Here is a 21,221-nt window from a genome sequence, read left to right on the forward strand (position 1 = left end):
AGCCGAACAAGATTGTACGTTTACCCACTCACCACATCGTGAGTCGACCCTTGGAAAAAGTCTATCAAATCGTGTACCAGAAGCGAGTGGGACTTCCCAATCATTTCACTTTACCGAATGGACACGTCGGTATTGGTCTGTATATAAAAAGGAACTCTAGGCAAGATCGATAGTTCATTGTGACTACCAAGACCAAACGAACAAGATGAATACTTTGAACGAGACATTGTTTCAGTTTAGGGATTGTAAAAATGTTGTATCTTCCTCTAGTGTGACTAATACTGGATGGATAAGACCCAGGCATTGCGACGGAAAATGTCCGGAAGGAAACTGCGATTGTCCATGTGGTTACCATTGTAATTGCGTAACGGAGTTTGCAGACGAATGCGATTGTGAGCCTTGCGATGGGTACGATGCTGTACGTTGTGACCTTAGCGATGCCGTAAAGCATCATGGGAACTTTGTTCTCACTACCCCTAGCATGGAAAGTGATGCTGTGCGTGTCAATCCTGAGGGATGCGAAAGTAATGCCACTCGTCCTGTTGGACACTTTACTGGGTTTCGTTTTAAAGGGGAATGTCGACCTTCACGTCTAACCCCCTACGGATGTCATCCAGCCCTGAGCAAACTCCTGTCCATGTCACCCAACCCTCATCGAAACGAACCTGTGAAAGACGAATATTCGTTTCCTGTGCGTTTGTCGGAATATTGCGACTTTGAAAATCGTCTACAATCGTTCAAAGGAAAATGGCCTAAGTATCTGGGAGGACCGACCCCCGAAGAATTAGCCAGAGCCGGATTGTTCTACTTGGGCGAAGGAGATAAAGTCAGGTGCTTCAGTTGCGGTGTGTCACTTCACCACTGGGAACCGCAAGATTCGGCCTACGTAGAACATGCTCGATGGTCACCGAATTGTCATTACTTACCCTTAGTGGGACCGAGACATTGAAGTAACTTACCATAACCTGTTTATGGATACTTTACAAGAGAACATTTGTGCTTTGCCTGTGGAGTTGAGAGAACGCATTTACCGAGAGCTGGTCAAAATACAAGTCAAACGTAAAGAACAATTGCATCCTTTACGTCACCGGTGTTTGAACCACTGGTACCTGAATGCTATACAAGGACTGATTCAGTTGAAAGTGTTCCATTGGACAGACATTGATCAACGATCCCCTAGTTTTAAAAGGGATTGGTTTGCTATTGATGATTCTATCTACTACATTGTAAACTTACTGCATCGAATTCCAGAGGAAGAGTTAACGAATTACCGACATCTTGTACACAATGTCAACTTAGTGAAAGAGGAAACTTCTGAACGAATTGTAATGTGTAAATTAGTGACTAAACGATTTAAATTCGACACTGAAGTAAAAATATGTCTGTGCAAACGGTACATTTTTTGTGTCAGAAAGAGGATTTAGCATGACCTATTCATGGATACTTTACAAGAGAACATTCGTGCTTTGCCTGTGGAGCTGAGAGAACGCATTTACCGAGAGCTGGTCAAAATACAAGTCAAACGTAAAGAACAGCTGCATCCGTTACGTCACCAGATCTTTAACCACTGGTACCTGAATGGTATAAGAGAACTGATTCTTTAGAAATTGTTTCAGTCGTCAGACCTTGTTCAATACTTCCAGGCCCCCGATGATCGACGTGTTGATAATTTTGGTTACTTCGAGATTCACCTACAGCAATACATCGAGGAAGACAAGGTAAAGGATTACCGACATATTTTACGTGGAATCTACTTAGCGGAAGAGGAAACTTCTAAACGATCTCTGACGTTTCGGTTACAGTACGGAACATTTAAATTTCCCACTGGAAAACGAAGATCTCTGGCTAGAAAGTACGTGTATTGTTTCCGAAACAAAGAGACTATAAAAACAGGCTGCCATGCCACGACTTTTATCACATGTAATCCAACAGATTCCGTGGAAGGAACTCAATGACCATATTCAAACCGTGGATCATTACCATCGATTATTACAAGAACTGTATCCATTCAATTTGGGACGACAAGTGGTGTGTGTCTTAGTGACTTGTTTTCTGGGATTTCGTTTACCAGCCGATTCCTTGTGGACTCTTTACGAACAGTATTTACCACCCCATTCAACATGAAAGTGGTGCCTTTAAATGTTCACGACAGACTCCTTTTGCTCAAAGCCTTACGTTTTCATCTGGATACTTCTCGACCTCTACGGGAAAAAAAGATTCGTCAACTTTTAGCTACCCAAGACGTGTATGACGATGTGTGTGTAGCTTGTGACTTACACCCCCATTGGACAGATGTCCGTGCCTGGAAAAAATGGGATTTTGAGGCTTGGACCCAATAAGTGGCCCAGGATGCTCGAGAGTTGTGATCCTTCCTCTCAACGTCCAAAGAAAAAAGTTACTTTTCAACCTGTGTTAGTGACGGTGCCAGAAGAACCCGTCACCCAGGACAGGACTATCGTGGACAGGCCTGAAAGACCCTTTCGGAAGGACACTTGTGTGACCTTACCCCCTATAGAAGTGGTCAGAACTTTACCCAAAACATGTTGTACAGACACTTGTGTTTATTCCACGTTGATGGTTATCATGTGCCTTTTATCCTTGTACTTAAGCCTTTGGCTTTTATGTATTTTTGTCTTTCGTATTCATGTTTAAAACATTCAATAAACGTGTTCTGAAAAAAGTATATAAACTCTTGTCTTGTTTGTATTCGTGTCACAAGTGACATTCCTGACACTATGCCTACCTCTGCTGTCTCTGCTTCCTCTTCCACTACTGTCAAAGTCATCGACGAACACTTAGATCGTGCCAGTTGGGAGGCTTTGTATCTTCGTCATCCCTTTAACATGCTCATTCCTGGACCTAGCGGTTCAGGCAAAACCGAATTCGTCAAACGTTTGATCGAACATAAACATCATTTGATCGATCGGCCAGCTCAGCGCATCGTGTGGTGTTACAAAGAGTGGCAATCGGCGTACAGCCTCTTGCGAGAAAGTCAAGGAGATTCCATCGTGTTTGTGGAAGGCATTCCTAAAGAAGACGACGGCATCGTCTCTGACTCCCGTCAAACCCATTTGGTCATTTTCGACGACATGTTAGGAGAAGACGAAGAAGAAATTAAACTGTGGTTCACGCGCAAAGGGCATCACCGTAATGCCAGTGTCGTTTACATCACCCAAAATTTGTTTCAACAAAGTAAAGCCCATCGCACCATCAGTCTCAATGCGCATTACGTGGTCTTGTTTAAAAGCCCTCGAGATAAATCGCAAGTGCAAGTCTTAGCCAAACAGTTAGGAACGCCTTGGCTGACTCAGGCGTACGACGATGCCACTCAAACTGCACACGCCTATTTACTCGTCGATTTGAAACCTACGACCCCCGATGATTTGCGATTTCGTACCCACTTGTTTCACCACTGGTGCCAAGACGGAGGGCCTGTCCTGTACACGTCTCCGTCCTCGACTTAATTTCACTCCACAAAAAAATCTATAAAAACCTCAGACCCTTTTCGTCTGTCTCACACAACGTCAACATGACGTGTCTTCAGTCGCATCTTCCCGTCAAATTGATTCGTACCTTGTATGGCATCAGTCGAGAAAAAAATCCACAAATATGAGCTCGTGTCTTAGAAGCTAGTCTCAAAGAAGTCTTACGATGGTTCACGGTGACGGCACGTCAATTACTGCAAGGAATCATTGAGATTCCTCATCAAACCAAACGCTTTTTTGATCGAAACAAAGTCGCTTTGACCCAACTGGCCGATCCCCGCATCGACACTCAAACCAAAAAACAAATCATTTTGAAACCTGCAGGGAGCGGCACTCTAGGAGGGGTCATCATTCGCTCTCTCTTAAGTTGGGATCCTAATGCCCCCCAACTTCTCCTCAAGAAAATAGTCCAACGAAGCCCCAAGAAGAAAAAGAAAAAGACCAGGTCCCCAAGGAGAACTTCTCCAGTGGCGGGACCCTCCTCTTACCAGACACCACTCCGGAAAAAGAAAAGAAGCCCCCAGAAAAGGAAACAGAGAAAAAGTCCCCAGAAAAAGAAAAGTCCACAAAAGAAAACTAGTCGCACTTCGGCCAGGACGCAACCTTACACTCGCAAACCACGACCTGCCACGGCGGTGACTGCGTCTCCGACAGCCTCACGTTCATCCACTTCCCCGTTGATGACACCAAGAACTGAAGAGTACTTGGAGACGTTGATCACACCAAGAACATCTCCGTTGATGACCCCCAAAAGAACTTCCCCAGTGGCAGGACCCTCCAATTTAGTGGCAGTGGCTGCTGCTCACAAAGTACCTGCTCCCAAAATCAAAGTCCAAGAAAGATCGGGCATGTTACAAAGTTTACTGGATTCGTCCAAGCAAGAACTGGCTTGATTTAGTCCGTTGCGTACACCTGCACGACGTGTCATGCCTGTCCTCAAATTGATACGACGTAAAGACAATCAGTAGCGACGCGTTCCAGTATAAAAAAGGCCTGTGACCAAGTAGGGTATCAGTGTTTTGGTGCTCCTGAAGATGTCACCATCCAGAAAACATCCCTCTTCTTAACAACCCCAAGGAAAGAAAAGAAAAGGACTCCCTCCTCGTTTAGTCAAACATGGGGACATGTTATCTGTCCTGTCCAAAGCTTCTCCACCCCTACGAAAAAAACTCATTCAATCAGCCTCCAAAGAGGTCATCGATACCGTGTGCGAATGCTGTTTGAACGTCTTGAAAGGCACGATCCCTTTGTCCAAACACCAGAAACAATGCTTAGGCAAACATCGTCACGTTCTTCGCCAAATGGTTCAAAAGAAAATTCCCATTCGTCAAAAGAAGAAGATGTTGGTCCAACGTGGAGGTATTTTACCCCTCTTGTTAGGCCCCTTACTGAAAGGAGTCTTGGGAACCATGTTGGGAGGACTGGTGGGAGCAAGATAAAAAGGCCCTCGGAAGTCCCAACATCTCAGAATCGACCCCTGACAACCCCATGGAAGGACGAAAACTAGCTTTAGTGCCTTACAAACGATGGATGGAATTCCATCGTTGGCAAGAACAGCGCACCCCGCATTTACCTCCCAATCCCAATTTGAGCGAGATGTCCCAGTTACAACACGAATTGCAGTCCTTGATGGATCGGCAAGATTTGTCCGAAACAGAAAAATCGCAAAAGTACGGTCAACTCTTGCAACGACTGCAACTCTTTCACCAGAAAGCTTTAGACGAAACAGCTCTACCCACTCTGAAATATTTTAAGACCTTGATGAAAAGTCCAGCACCATCATCACTACCACCACCACCACTACTGCCATCCCCAGGTGTCATTAGAGATGCTACCCCACGAAGACCTGAGGAAGAAGAGATGCGAGAAGTGTTTCAAACACCGTCAGCAGCTCCCCTTTCAAGTAAGATTGCAGCATCCTTGTTGACCCCGTCCCCCATAACCCAACGAGAAGAAATCAAAGCTTGGTTTAAAAAGATGATGTCCACTCCTCCTTCGACAGAAGTGAAAAAGAAAGAAGGGAAACCAGAAGTGAAAAAAGAAACGAAGACCAAAGCCATTCCATTGCCACCTCCACAACCACTACCGTCGACCTCTACTCCCGTAGCCCATCGGACACGTAAATCCGTTTCTAAACCACCCTTTCGACCCACCCAAAGTAGCATCACCGAAGAGTGGGTGACTTATTAACACACCAAAGAATGGAGAAGGTGTTAGCCAGCATTTACTACCATCCCTCGCATCCTGCAGGTTACGCAGGAGATCAAAAATTGTATCGTGCTGCCAAAACTCGACTGAAAAGTCTCCGTTTACCTCAAGTACAACGATGGTTACAAGAACAAGCTACCTACACTTTACACAAACCCATTCGACGCAAGTTTTCCAGAAGTCGCACCCAAGTGGAAGGCATCGATCATCAATGGCAAGCCGATTTAGCCGATGTCTCTCATTTGGCCAGCTACAGTCGTGGCTACAAATATTTGTTTTGTGTCATCGACGTCTTTTCCAAATTTGCCTGGGTCGTACCCTTGACTTCCAAATCGAGCAGCGAGTTAGTGCGAGCCCTGCAACGGGTGTTGAAACAAAGCGGTCGTCACCCTCTTCGATGGCAAACGGACAAAGGCACCGAATTTCTGAACCAAGCTTTCCAAAAAGAATTAAAGAAACGTGACATTCATTTTTTTACCACCGAGAATCCTGAAACCAAAGCCAACGCACTTTGAAAGAACGCATGTGGAAATATTTTACGCATCACCACACTCTGAAGTAGATCGACATCTTACCGCACCTGGTGCAAGCGTACAACCAATCTTACCATCGAAGCATCGGACGTGCCCCGCAAGAAGTGACTCCCGACAACGAAGTGTTGGTGTTTGAGCGCCTGTTTGGTACGTCCCCGACGAGGGCTGTCCCCAAGAAAAGTGGAGAGTTGACCGTAGGAGATTGGGTGCGCATTGGCAAAACCAAACGCACTTTCGACAAAGGTTACTTACCTAACTGGACGACCGAATTGTTTCGTGTCACTGGACGAGTGCATGGCCGTCATCCTGCCGTCTATAAATTGGAAGACCTGAACGGAGAAGTGCTCAAAGGAACGTTTTATTTACCCGAGTTACAACGTGTCACCAAAAAGAAGACGACGTGTACGACATCGAAAGCATTCTCGAACGCAGAACCCGTAAAGTGGGCAAACGACGTGTCAAAGAAGTCAAAGTACGTTGGAAAGGATATCCACCCAGTTTTGATTCTTGGATGGACGCTTCGCAAGTCATCGACTATAAAAAGAAGTGACCATCATGCCCTTTCACACAGACGCAGCTACGTCGACGACTCCTTCACCCAGTTCTTCTGTGCAAGATTTACAAAAAAACCCTTGTGGGTGTGGTGTGGAGAACGTGTGCCTAAAACGCAAATCGTCTTTTTCTGCCAAGTCTTTGTGGTGTATTGTGTCATCGGGGCAGCCATCGCCAATTTGAGTTTTCAACAAGGAGACAAACAATTGTGGACCATTTTATTGAGCAGTTGCATCGGTTACCTGCTTCCTAATCCCTCCCTGAAATTCACCTCGAACGGGAACCACGGGAACCTTGTGTCCAGTGCCAGTGCCAGTCACCACTCCAACCACAACAATAACAACCCCATTTTAGGCGGAGAGACGCCTCTGACGTCCAGTAACCCCTCGGACAGCCACAGAACTCTGGAATTATGAGTCACCAAAACCAATTTTACTTAACCTTACCCAGTGACAGTTCCATGGAGGTGTTTCCCCACAACACGTTGTGCTGTTACACGGCCAAATTACCTCAGGCCATCCCATTAGATCACGAAGCCCATTGGGAAGTGGCTTTGGTAGAAATTATTTACCCAACACAAATCAAAAACATCACTGAAACTCAAAACACTTTTGACGTCGAAATTCTGGACCCAACGGTGCAGCAAACCATGACGAACACTCCTCAACATAGATCATTTCTTGCGAAGGACCCAATACCCCGCAGCAGCAGTGACACTTCTCCTCCTTTTTACGTTTATCACTTTAAAATTAACTCAGGCCATTATTTTAGTGGTCAAGATCTGGTGGAGGCCATCGCTGACAAATTCTATGCAACATTTGACAATGTTCTGACCGGACTAAGAAAACGTGTCACCATTGAGTACCACAAACTGTCTCATCGTCTACTCATTAAATTTGAAAGTGAGGAAAAAAGTATACGTATTAAATTTTGCCCTGAATTGTATGACATTTTGGGTGGAGACCTGAATTTGGTCACGGATAAGCAGACCAAAACGATTCACATCGCAAACATTGACAACAACGGGCATTTTGCAAGGTATTTTCGTTTCCCGGTAGAACTGAACCAGGGACTGAATTTGATGTTTGTGTACTCCGATGTGGTGGAATACAACGTGGTGGGACACACCTCCGTGCCATTACTGCGTGTCTTTCCTTTCAAAATGGATTCTGCCACGGTCACTGACGAGGAAGCTGGAAACACTTATCACGTCCACCGCGAATTTGTACATCCTCACTATTTGCCTGTCAGCAAGTCGTATTTGGACACGGTCAACATTACTATAAAAGGAGATTTGGGACAAAATATTCCATTCACCAAAGGAAAAGTCACGGTGAAACTCCATTTTCGAAAACGGTTCTCTCACGATTCGTAAGTCATGTATCCAGTGTACCGAGGGGTTGCTCGACAGCGAGGACACGGTTTAGGAGATATGTTAAAATCGGCCTTTCGTTCGGTGGCCCCGGTGTTGAAACCGATGGTGACACGCGGATTGCACGCCTTGAAAGATGCGGCACTGACACAAGGCAAAGAATTTCTCCAAAATGTCATCATCGACAAACAAAACCCTAAAGAAGCCTTCATGAGGGCAGACAAAAATGTCTTGCTACAAACGGGTAAAGACCTTTTGGGCCGACGAGACACACCTATAAATGCCCTGCACGCTACCGAGTCAGGCATTCAGCAAGGACAAGGCAGAAAGAGACGACGAAGAAAACACCCTTTCACCAGACTTCACACGTCTAAAGCTAGAAAGACCAAGAAAAGAAGAACCGTTCGAGACTTAGACGTTTTCGATTATTGAGAAACAGGAACAAAAAAAAAAATGATGCACCGAGAGTCATGCGCCTGTTCCAAGACGGAACTGGATCTGTTTGCCATGCCCCCCACCATGATGACGATGCAAGAATCCCAATGGGTGGAATTTCATCCCGTCTCCTCATTGACAGATTCCGCTCCCATCGAGTTTGAAATCAAGTTACAGCCCGAAGATTACATCGATCTGAATAGCAGTTACTTGTACCTGAAAGTCAAAGTTCTAGATAAGGATGATGGTGGAATAGATGCCACTGCTGAGAATATAGCTCCCGTCAACAATTTCATGCATTCCTTGTTCAGCTCAGTGGACTTGTACTTGAATAACAAACTGGTCAGCAGCAGCATGGATACTTACCCTTACCGTGCCTACCTGGAAAATCTCTTGACGTACGGAATAGATGCCAAGAATACTCATCTCAATGCTTGTGTGCTATGGGAACCTGACGAAGCGGGCAAGTTTGACATAATAAATAAAGACAATGACGGCTTTGAGGAAAGACGAAACAAAATCAAAGATGGACACAGTATAGAACTGATGGATCGTTTGCATTTGGACATGTGGTTGCAAGAGAAATATTTGCTGAACGGTGTCAATGTTCGCTTGAGACTGAATCGCAGCAGTGCCGCTTTCCATTTGTTGGCTGATACTGCTGCTGGAAAACCTAAAAGCAAAATCGAGGAGGTCAAACTCTACGTACGACGCGTGGAAGTGTTACCCAAAGTGGGAAACGACATTAGTCAGACATTGAGCAGAACGACCGCCAAATATCCCATACGACGCGTGGAAGTGAAAACCTTCACCATTCCCACTGGACATCATTCCATGATCGAAGATCATCTGTTCCAAGGACAGTTACCCAAACGTTTAATCCTTGGTATGGTCAAGAATTCAGGCTTCAACGGAGACTTCACTGAAAATCCTTTTAAGTTTAAACACTTTAAGGTGAAGAAAATCGAAGTCAGTCGCGATGGCAAGACCTTGTGTACCAGACCTTTCGAACCTGACTTTAGTGACGACAAGATGAATTACTTGAGATCGTACTTGTCCCTGTTCGAAGCCACCGGTCAGTTAGGGACCAACACCAGTCACGGCATTACGTACGACGATTACGCAGGAGGCTATGCTTTGTGGGCTTTCGATTTCACTCCAGACCAAGGCAGCGACGAGGGACATTTCCACCCTATAAAATCTGGCCAGATTCGTGTGGAACTTCAGTTTGCAAAAGAGCTGTCAGAGACAGTGAACGTCATCCTGTATGTACAATTCGATAATACCATAGAAATCAACAGTTTGAGAGAAGTCATTGTAGACTATTAGAAGCTATGGAAGACTGTTATCCCTCTTTACCTAGTGGAGAAACTTTGGACATGGAATGTGAGGAGACCGTGGAAGGAGAATCCCAAGACAAAGACGAAGAAGTTGTCATGATGAAGTCGAGATGGCCAGAACAAGAAGCCCATTTAGTCTCCTGTTTTGCCAAACACTTGGTCGAAAAAATGACGGAATTGATCAAGAAAGATTGCTATGGATGTCAAAACGATCATCCCAGTCAAATTCAACACGATAAATGCCTGATGCTGAGTCAAGAAGAAAAATTGGACGAGTATCTGTACTAAGCTTGGAGTCTCATCTCGGACGAAGTCGTGTTGCATCAGTGGTATAAAGACTTGCGTGAACATTCTTGTCCACCATTAACGATCGATCGTATTGAAGCTCTCCTGAATCAAAGTGAGGAGACGAAACGAAGAAACGGTTATTTGTCAGACATTTTCAAGCAAAAAGTCAGGATCGAATTGATGACTTATTATTACCTGTGAAGAAGAAAAAAAAAAAACATGGATACCTGGGAACTTTATTACCTTTTGAACCACAGTTCGTACACGGCTTCTTGGAATCCTGTCGTCTGTGCTAAAGATGAACTCCCTCATCGCAAACCTCAAGACCATCAAGCTTATGTGATCAACACGGACGACAGTCATCTCCCAGGAACCCACTGGGTAGACGTTTACTTTCCTCAAGAAGGATGTGTGGAATATTTCGATTCGTACGGATTGCCCCCTTTGGAAGACGATATCATTGACTTTATGAGAAGAAATGCTCAGACCACCCGAATCAATAATGTGAAATTACAAGGCACAGATTCCTTGGTGTGTGGACAATATTGCGTGTATTTTCTGCATCATCGCAGCCTGGGATATTCCTTAGAACATTTAGTGACTCATTTTGATCCTCGTTCTTCTTCAAGAAACGATGTGAAAGTAGATCAATGGTTTTGTGACCATTATGCTTATCTTTTGTCTCAAGCTAGGAAACGTAGTGTCCATCAATGGCCTAATGACTTCCAACAGTGGAAATCACAATTTCATTCAGAACTTGTCAGCCCTGTTTAAAGTAGAGTGTGAATTGAAAAAAATGTTTGTCATTTGAAAAAAAATGTTTGATGTTATATTGTTGGATTATTGTTAAAAATGTTAGAGTTGTTTGTTAGTGTTAAGTGATTTTGAATAAAAAATGTTGTGTTTTGAAAAAAAATGCCTTTGTCTTTTGTTTGGCAATAAGAATGTTGATTCATGCTCTTTGACTTCTTACTATCCCTCTCATGACACTCATTGAACGTTGCTGCTCGAAAACCGTAGAGGGATGTTTTCCTTCACGTCCGCGCTTTGACTTTAAGAACCGGGGTAGTTTCCAGTCTAACCATCCATTGTCGACTCATCCTCCTACGAAGATGTGCTCCAAACTAGCTAAGCTAAACGAAGCCTACGTGAATTTGCATAGGGTCAGACACAGTCTGATACCGAAGCCAGAAGAGATAGAGAATGTGAGAATGCTAAAAGTCACTGAAGACCTGATAGAAGAGCTCTTCAGAGAAGAAGTGAACATGGAGAAAGAAGAATGGACAGAGAAGTACAGACTTCAGAGACAGCAGCAACAGCAACAACAACAACAGCAGCAGCAGCAGCAGCAGCAGCAACCTGAAGCTGACAGAGGCTTTGTCGATTGTCGTATCGACACCAAAGAGTTCTTCTTCTCTTTCCGAAGAAGCAGACCTATCGTCAGAAAGTCTATCCTCAGAGGACGTCGCATTCTTAGCAACTAAAAGATTGCCATAGCAAACAAAAAAACAGCCCTTTTCAGGGCTACCCAATACTCTAGAAAAGAAATAACAATCGATTTGCCAATGTGTGTAGGTAGAGTAGTGTGAATATAAACACTAACTCTTTTTTATGGTGAGAGGGTATGTGTTTGCGTATAGGATTGTGTGTTTGTAAGTGTTCATGTACGTTTGTGTGGATAGTAGATTAAGATCATGTTTTTTTGCTGTTTGACGTGTGGGGAGAGTAAATTTGGGGATGGATTGGATTGCTTTGCGTATGTGAATAGCATATTATTTGTTTAATAAAATTTTTTAGAATAGTGATGGATAGTAAAAAAAAGTGAGTGAGTGTTTCTTTTAGGTCCGCGCGTTGTTTGGTCATGATCTAGGTAAGATCAATTTTGTTTTAGGGGAATTTTTCCTTCACGTCCGCGCTTTTAGTATAAATTGAAACTCACTGGGCAGTCTAGCTACCCTGTTCATTCGTTGACAAGACAATGAATACCAGAATTGTGAAACTGCTAGAACTCCAGATGCACCTGGAATATGCCAGGCGCATACTAAATGAACTGGCCGCGTAGGCCATTGTCGAAGAGGCAAGGATGAAAGAGGAGGAGGAAAGAAGAAAAAAAGAAGAGGAGGAAAAGGAGAGAGGAAATTTCAGAATCCCAGAGACAGAAAATTGGGATTCTGAAGCCACTTATCCCGCCTCTGCACTCCCAAGAAGAAAGGTAAAAGGAGACTGGGGAAGAAGATGTGTGTGTGGTGCCAGGCCTGGAAGGTGCCATCATTAACCAGGTGTCACTGGAGTTAAAAAAAAAACAAACAGCCCTTTTCAGGGCTACCCAAACCTTTAGAAAAGAAATAACAATCGATTTGCCAATGTGTGTATGTAGAGTAGTGTGAATATAAACACTGATTCTTTTTTTATTGTGTTTGTGTTTGAGTTTGTAAGCGCTGATGTAGGTTGGTGTGGATAGTAAATTTGGGTTTCATTTTAATGCTTTGCGTGTGTAAATAGTAGATTTGGGGTTTGTTTATTGCTGCTTTACGTATGTGGATAGTAGATCATATGAAATGAGAAAAATAGGGATGTTTTCCTTCACGTCCGCGCGTTGTTAGGTGATGATGTAGGTAAGATCAATTTTATGTCTTAGGGGGGATGTTTTCCATCACGTCCGCGCTTTTCGTATAAGAACTCACAGTATTCGCCGTTCAAACCATTCTATAGAGAAGATGGCTTCAAACCACCTCGATAAAATGCAAACATTGCAAGACGTCCTGGACAATTTGGGCATGATGGAACAAATGCTAGAGAGAGTAAATGAAGATCACTATTCTTATAGTCCCCATCGAGTGAAGATGGAGATTAACAATTTACGAAAAGTAAAGGACATGATAAGTGATGTGATGAAAGAAATAAAAGAGGAAAAGGAAGATGAAGAGGAAAGGATAAGGATATAAGAGCATGGAATGAAAAAATTGAAAAAGAAGAAGAAAATGAGAAGAGGAAGAAAGAAGAGGAGGAGAAAAAGAAAGAAGAGAAAAAAAGGAAGAAAAGAAAGAAAAGAAGAGAAAGAGTGTAGGACAGAAAATAAGAAGTTGGTGGAGAAATAGAAGAAATTAGAAGAAGAAGAAACCCAAAGGTCCTTTTCAGGGCCACTCATAGGTCTCGAAAAGAGAATGACTTTCCATTGCCTACCATTTTTTTCTTTTAAAAAATAGGGTCCCAACCCTATTCCATTTCCCCTTGAGGCTCAACAGGCCCAAACGTCTTTTTCTTCCAATGTTAAATTCCCTTGAGGCTAAACAGGCCCAGGGTTTTTTGCCCATGTTAAATTTCCATTGAGGCTAAACAGGCCCAGGGTGGTTAATGTTAAATTTCCATTGAGGCTAAACAGGCCCGGGGGGGTCTGTAATGCTAATTCCCATTGAGGCTAAACTAACCCCATTCACTACTTCCATCACACTGTTTCTGTGTTGATTTCATCATTTTTGGTGGACATCTTTGGTACCAGTGATGTTTCTATCTTGGAACTCTCCACATTTTACTGGAGGACGTACCCGTACGGTACTTTGATGCGAGTATTTCATGTGGCTTTTCCAAGGGTATACTGACGTAATGATCATCTGGCAAACGGACAACGATCGACCGTTGTGGCCCAAAGATTTGATCTTGACCCGACTTTACGGCTTCTTAAAGCACGTCATAGTTTACCGCTTATAGTTCAATATGATTTCTTTCATTTGATGCTTGTTATAAAATTGTCCTCGCTTATCTTGATGATGGAAACCCCAGATCTGCCATTTGCAAAACTGAAGAGAGTATCATTGTGACGTTCATTTTGTCCACTTTCGTCTTCAATGAAATGCTGTCTCCTGGGCGATCGATGCACAAGCAACTATCGGTGTCAAAGTAAAGGACACGATCTCCGTATTATTTCCTATGCAGAATAAAGTTTTCAACTGAAATTGGCTGACACGTAAGTACCTATGCTAACATTATCAAACGGACATTGGATGTCACATAAGTACCTATGCTAACATTATGAAACGGACATTGGATGTCACATAAGTACCAATGCTAACATTATGCAACGGACATTGGATGTCACATAAGTACCAATGCTAACATTATCAAACGGACGTTGTCTGTCACATAAGTACCAATGCTAACATTATCAAACGGACGTTGGCTGTCACATAAGTACCAATGCTAACATTATCAAACGGACATTGGGTGTCACATAAGTACCAATGCTAACATTATCAAACGGACGTTGGCTGTCACATAAGTAGCAATTCTAACTGTATTGAACTGACATTGGCGTTCACATAAGTAGTAATGTTAATTGTATCGAACAGATATTAGCTGTCATTTAAGTAGCAATTCTGACTTTATCGAACGGACATTAGCTGTCACGTAAGTAGCAATTCTGACTTTATCAAATTCGTTGTGGGAACAAATTCAGCGACCTAATTAACCAACATCAAAGTTTTCATCTCCTCGTAATGTCTTCTCTTGACCTCTTATTTTTGTTAGTTCAGAATACAGATGTACTCTTTTTTTTGGCTTTGTAAAAAAGTGTAACTCTTCATTGTGTTTCTTTTAAATATTATCATAGGTTGCCAACGACGGAGAAGAAGGTTGAGATGGTACCGGCAAACATTTTTGCGAAGTTAAGAAATTGGAAAACAAAATTCAAATTCAAGTCATTCTTATGTGGTATATTACTTGCTACATCAGCTGTGATCGCACTGTGACTCTGAATATAAGCTGTATCCACTGAATGCGGACCACAACACAACGTCTTCATTTAAGCCATGCTGTACTGTATTCACACTATTCCCCGTTTGTAAATCGTAGGAACACTCATATATTGGTGGAACTTCCTAATCAGTTTCTATCCTACCATAGATTATAATTAGAGGTGTGTTCGCCAGCTATATCATCAATTATCAAGACAATCGCCAAGGTAAACTTTAGATTACAGTCTTCTACAATATTCCAATGTTGCTATTCCTTCCTGACTTCTTGGTATATGTAAAGTCGACGTGGACAATCATCAAAACTACTGATATGGCAAATTGAAACGAAGGATTTATGTGGATAGACAAGGGTACCTGAAGATAGCCTTGGTGTTGAGGCCAGCAGCGTGGAGACGCTTGCTACTAAGAAAGTGAAGCCGTGTGGAGTATGTTAACCATCCCTCCTTCCCAAGCTCTTTTTGGTCCCTGTGGTGATTCCTATACTACTGATATCATCATCAAAAAATTGTTAATTTTTCATGAAAGTTCTGTTGATCGAATAATCTGGTTAATAAATTCAAATACATCGATAATCCGTCTTGATTCTGAATTGAATTAGAATGGTCTGCAGTTTTTTTTATTACTCCCTTAAAAAAAATAGTTTCCATAAAGCCCACGGATCTGTCCATCCGCCTTTTCTTTCTTTTTGCAGATAAATCTTGTTTGTGAGAAAACAATATACAGGGCACACGCCACGACAGCCCTAAATATAGGTTCCTTGCTTGGTTTCATTGTCATGGGGAGCATATCAGACAGGTTGGTTTAATGACATAGTGAATTAACTATAACGTTAGACAATGTAACATTAGCTAGAACGTTCACATTACACTTTGCGATAGAGTAACCTACCAATAAAATAATATTTTCCTACAGTGCATAACGCTCTTTTGTTTTATCACAGCTCTTTTGATCCGACTATTTAATTTTTCCATTGTGAAACTTTTTGCTTCCCTTACATTATTTTATATTTACGAACCACGCATACATTAAAATCAAAATATCATTGTATAACAAGGCAGTGTGTATTTGCCAGCCATTAAAGTTTCAGTTCATTTATTCTCAAAACAGGGAATTAGCAGTGCTAATTTGTAAGCTTGTAATAATAAAAATATTATTAACATAGAGAATAATCTGGTATTGGTATGAGGTGGCAAATCGTAGAAAGAGAAAATATTTTTACAACATTTATATTTTGCAATTGACATCAAATATATTAGAAAATTAATTTATTAAGGAGTGACAGTAATTGCTTAAGCCAGGGGTCTCAAACACGCGACCTGCCATGCTTTATCATTTGGCCCGCAAAATGATTGGCGTCAAAAGGTGTCATGAGAGATAACAAAGGTGGTGTGGCCCTTGGGCCATAGAAATTACCATCTTGCGGCTCTGATGGTGTTTTAAGTTTGAGACCCCAGCTTTAAGCCAACTCTAAGCACACATACCCCCACCCCCACCCCCATATGTATATACCTTGGTACAACACAATGGATTCCAGCAAATCTAGACTATCTGACGTATTATATATTTCTGTAAGGTTCGGAAGAAAGAAGACCTACGTGCTTGAGATGGTCCTCACTTCTGTCTTTTCGTTGTTGCTGGTATGGACTCCAAGCATTTATGTCTTTGTGGCAATACGCTTCATTGTTGGATTTACCGTTGGTGTCTTTTACAACACGGCATTTGTGTATGGTGAGAAGATTTAGAAAATTCCTTATCGTCTTCATAGTCGTTACATTTATTACTACTTTAAAGATGAGTGACTTTCTTATGAATAGTGCCATTCATCGTTGATCGGTTTAATTTGAAGTCCAGTCATTTATCGGCACCTGCTCATAGTACATACTTTTGAATGTATAGACCCTCTTAACTTAGTCAATTTTACATTTAAATGACCATGATCATGTTGTTTCAAGATTTTAGTGTGCAGACGACTAAAGTTAGTACAAAAAATATTTAATTTCTACTGTCGTATTTTTTGCTTGTATTTTTATTTTAAAAATCTATGATAAAGATTATATTTGGTAGCTCAAAGCAGCTCTTGTGTAAGTAAGTAAGTAAAATCAAAATCTAGAAATAGCAGGCATTAGTGTAACTTCTTCCGATGCAATAAACTTTGCAAAGCATTATGTTAACATTGTGTTAATTTAAATAACTTAAAGTAATTGTCATTTTTATTCATCAGTAATGGAGTTCATTGGCCCATCCAAGCGAACATTGTGTGGAATGTTCGCAAACCACGTGTGGACATTTGGTTTGTTCGTATACACGGGCATGGCATACGGGATAAGGACATGGAAATACCTACAGATTGCCTCTGCCGTGCCTTGTTGTTTTCTCATTGTCTACTGGTGGTAAGAACTGTTTATATATAAATATGATTACTTCTTGGCAGACTTTCGAATATGGTTTTTACCAGTTTCAAGCTTTAGGATATCACATGGAATGCAATTGTAACGGAGTGTTTAACACGTTCAGCCTTATAAGCAATTGTTAGGTTCCCTTCAAATGGGATTTATATCAAAATCAAACCCTCCCCAAACCCAAATTCATGATCCGCAAATGACAATATAAATTGAAACAATCGAGATATTTTGAACCGTCTTTTACATTTCCAGTTAAATACAGATTACAAGGAATGTTTTCCAGGTATACATTTTTTTTGGTGTGTGTCTGTGTCAACAAATGCCATATTGCGATATATGGTCTACCGATAAGGAAGCCTTTTGACGCGATATATGGTCTACCGATAAGGGAGCCTTTCGACGCGATATATGGTCTGCGCCTCTTATATTGCGTACAGTCATAATCCCTTATAAGACGTCGAATATTGGCTTATTTCAACACATAAGAAATTACTTAAATGGAGATTTAGACACGTGATGATTTTATTGGTCGTGCTTGATACAAGACGTAGACACATGTGATGATTTTATTGGTCATGATTGATACAAGACGTAGACACGTCATGATTTTATTAGGCATGCTTGATACAAGACGTAGACACGTGATGATTTTATTGGGCATGCTTGATACAAGACGTAGACACGTCATGATTTTATTGGTCATGCTTGATACAAGACGTAGACACGTCATGATTTTATTGGGCATGCTTGATACAAGACGTAGACACATGTGATGATTTTATTGGTCATGATTGATACAAGACGTAGACACGTCATGATTTTATTGGGTATGCTTGATACAAGACGTAGACACGTCATGATTTTATTGGGTATGCTTGATACAAGACTTAGACACGTCATGATTTTATTGGGTATGCTTGATACAAGACGTAGACACATGTGATGATTTTATTGGTCATGATTGATACAAGACGTAGACACGTCATGATTTTATTAGGCATGCTTGATACAAGACGTAGACACGTGATGATTTTATTGGGTATGCTTGATACAAGACGTAGACACGTGATGATTTTATTGGGTATGCTTGATACAAGACGTAGACACGTCATGATTTTATTAGGCATGCTTGATACAAGACGTAGACACGTGATGATTTTATTGGTCATGATTGATACAAGACTTAGACACGTGATGATTTTATTGGTCATGCTTGATACAAGACGTAGACACGTGATGATTTTATTGGGCATGCTTGATACAAGACGTAGACACGTGATGATTTTATTGGGCATGCTTGATACAAGACGTAGACACATGTGATGATTTTATTGGTCATGATTGATACAAGACGTAGACACGTCATGATTTTATTAGGCATGCTTGATACAAGACGTAGACACGTGATGATTTTATTGGGTATGCTTGATACAAGACGTAGACACGTGATGATTTTATTGGGTATGCTTGATACAAGACGTAGACACGTGATGATTTTATTGGGCATGCTTGATACAAGACGTAGACACGTCATGATTTTATTGGGTATGCTTGATACAAGACGTAGACACGTCATGATTTTATTAGGCATGCTTGATACAAGACGTAGACACGTGATGATTTTATTGGGTATGCTTGATACAAGACGTAGACACGTGATGATTTTATTGGGTATGCTTGATACAAGACGTAGACACGTGATGATTTTATTGGGCATGCTTGATACAAGACGTAGACACGTCATGATTTTATTGGGTATGCTTGATACAAGACTTAGACACGTCATGATTTTATTGGATATGCTTGATACAAGACGTCATGATTTTATTGGTCATGCTTGATACAAGACGTAGACACATGTGATGATTTTATTGGTCATGATTGATACAAGACGTAGACACGTCATGATTTTTTTAGGCATGCTTGATACAAGACGTAGACACGTGAAGATTTTATTGGGTATGCTTGATACAAGACGTAGACACGTCATGGTTTTATTAGGCATGGTTGATACAAGACGTAGACACGTCATGATTTTATTGGGTATGCTTGATACAAGACTTAGACACGTCATGATTTTATTGGGTATGCTTGATACAAGACGTAGACACGTGATGATTTTATTGGGTATGCTTGATACAAGACGTAGACACGTCATGATTTTATTGGGTATGCTTGATACAAGACGTAGACACGTCATGATTGTATTAGTCATGCTTGATACAAGACGTAGACACATGTGATGATTTTATTGGTCATGCTTGATACAAGACGTAGACACATGTGATGATTTTATTGGTCATAATTGATACAAGACGTAGACACGTGATGATTTTATTGGGTATGCTTGATACAAGACGTAGACACACGTGATGATTTTATTGGGTATGCTTGATACAAGACGTAGACACGTCATGATTTTATTGGGTATGCTTGATACAAGACGTAGACACGTCATGATTTTATTGGTCATGATTGATACAAGACGTAGACACGTCATGATTTTATTGGGTATGCTTGATACAAGACGTGACTAAACACTGAATAGAACAATTTTGTTAAAACAATATTATTCAAGAGACAAAGGAAAGTCGGAAAAATGCATAGGTACAAAATGAATAAATGCATGCGAGACAATTATGCATAAACAGTGATAGAATGGACTGCGCATGCTTATAAACTCATAGAAGATAAATGAACAGCAGGCACCTGTTACTCTCAAATCTATGAACTGTGTACGTGATGTGCTATTTTCAATATAATGGAGATTAATTTTGTTTTATTTATGAATGAACTGTAAGTATAATTTATGCTTACTGGTGTAAGTAAGTACAAAAACTTTGTTAATAACTGAATTATTTGCACATCACTTTCATATACATATTTCTAAGCTGATGATTACATGTACATGTTGTTCCGCTTACCCTTTTTATAAGACTAGATAGCATATTACAATCAATATTATTTACTCTTTCCGAATTCGCAGACTGTTTTTATTCTCAGATGAAATTTTAAAAACTAAGATTTTTAGATGAATATATACAAAATTCATCGTATTTTCTTGTCTTTGTATTTGAGTGATCTATGCATCCTTCTCTCTCTCCTTCTGGCTTTCTTAATGCCTAAATGTATTCATTGTAATAAGATCGGATTGGTCTTGTTCACTTTTGTTAAAACAATAGTATTAAAGGTCTTAAACTATGTAACAGAAAGAAACACAACCAACAAGTTCAGTAAAATAAAAAACAAATTCTTCTCTTCAATAAAAGGTGAAAATTTAAGAGACACTTACAATATTGTGAATCAAATTTCAACTAATCCTAAATGTCCTATTACAAGTCGAAAAGTATAAATGGAATGTTCCAAAAATATAAATGGAATGTTCCAAAAGTATAAATGTTCCAAATGAATAGCAATAGTCTTGAATGTGCTCGTGTACCACAATAATGCAATCCAGAATGTCTTTGAATAAGTTCACAACAATATTCCAAAACAATATTTTAATCCAAACTGAATTAGCACTATGTAAATGAAATAAATATTTAAATAAAGAATTCTTCTCGAATTATATTTGAACACAACTGCAAACTCTGATAACATATGGATTCCACAGTCTGATCTTAGACATTGGAATGAATAATTTGTTTACCAAGTCCCTTTTTAGACTCATCTCACCGGAAATAGTTGTGAATCATTCTAATGGAAAATTCCAATCAAATTGTAAAAATATCTGTTTCTAGAATACTCTGAAATCAGAAGATATGTCAACATGTTATTTACAACTTGAAATCAGGGACAAAAGTTGTCGATGTAAACATTTTGTTTACAAATGACCATTATCCTCAAGTACAATAT

At 40.9% G+C, this 21,221-nt stretch overlaps 1 protein-coding gene across 2 annotated transcripts in view; it reads left to right on the plus strand.

Annotated features, from left to right (window-relative positions):
• The window catches only part of LOC149785965 (organic cation transporter protein-like), a 113,238-nt gene that overhangs the window by 54,221 nt on the left and 37,796 nt on the right, over positions 1–21,221 (plus strand). For both annotated transcript variants that reach the window (XM_089978133.1, XM_089978132.1), the window contains exons 4-6: positions 15,656–15,759; positions 16,538–16,692; positions 17,186–17,354. In XM_089978133.1, the coding sequence (XP_089834259.1) occupies positions 15,656–15,759; positions 16,538–16,692; positions 17,186–17,354 (428 nt within the window). The remainder of the gene's footprint in view (positions 1–15,655; positions 15,760–16,537; positions 16,693–17,185; positions 17,355–21,221) is intronic.

This window comes from Sinohyriopsis cumingii, chromosome 12 (assembly GCF_028554795.1).
Source record: "Sinohyriopsis cumingii isolate HCF-2022 chromosome 12, ASM2855479v2, whole genome shotgun sequence".
Taxonomy (NCBI): Eukaryota; Metazoa; Mollusca; class Bivalvia; order Unionida; family Unionidae; genus Sinohyriopsis; species Sinohyriopsis cumingii.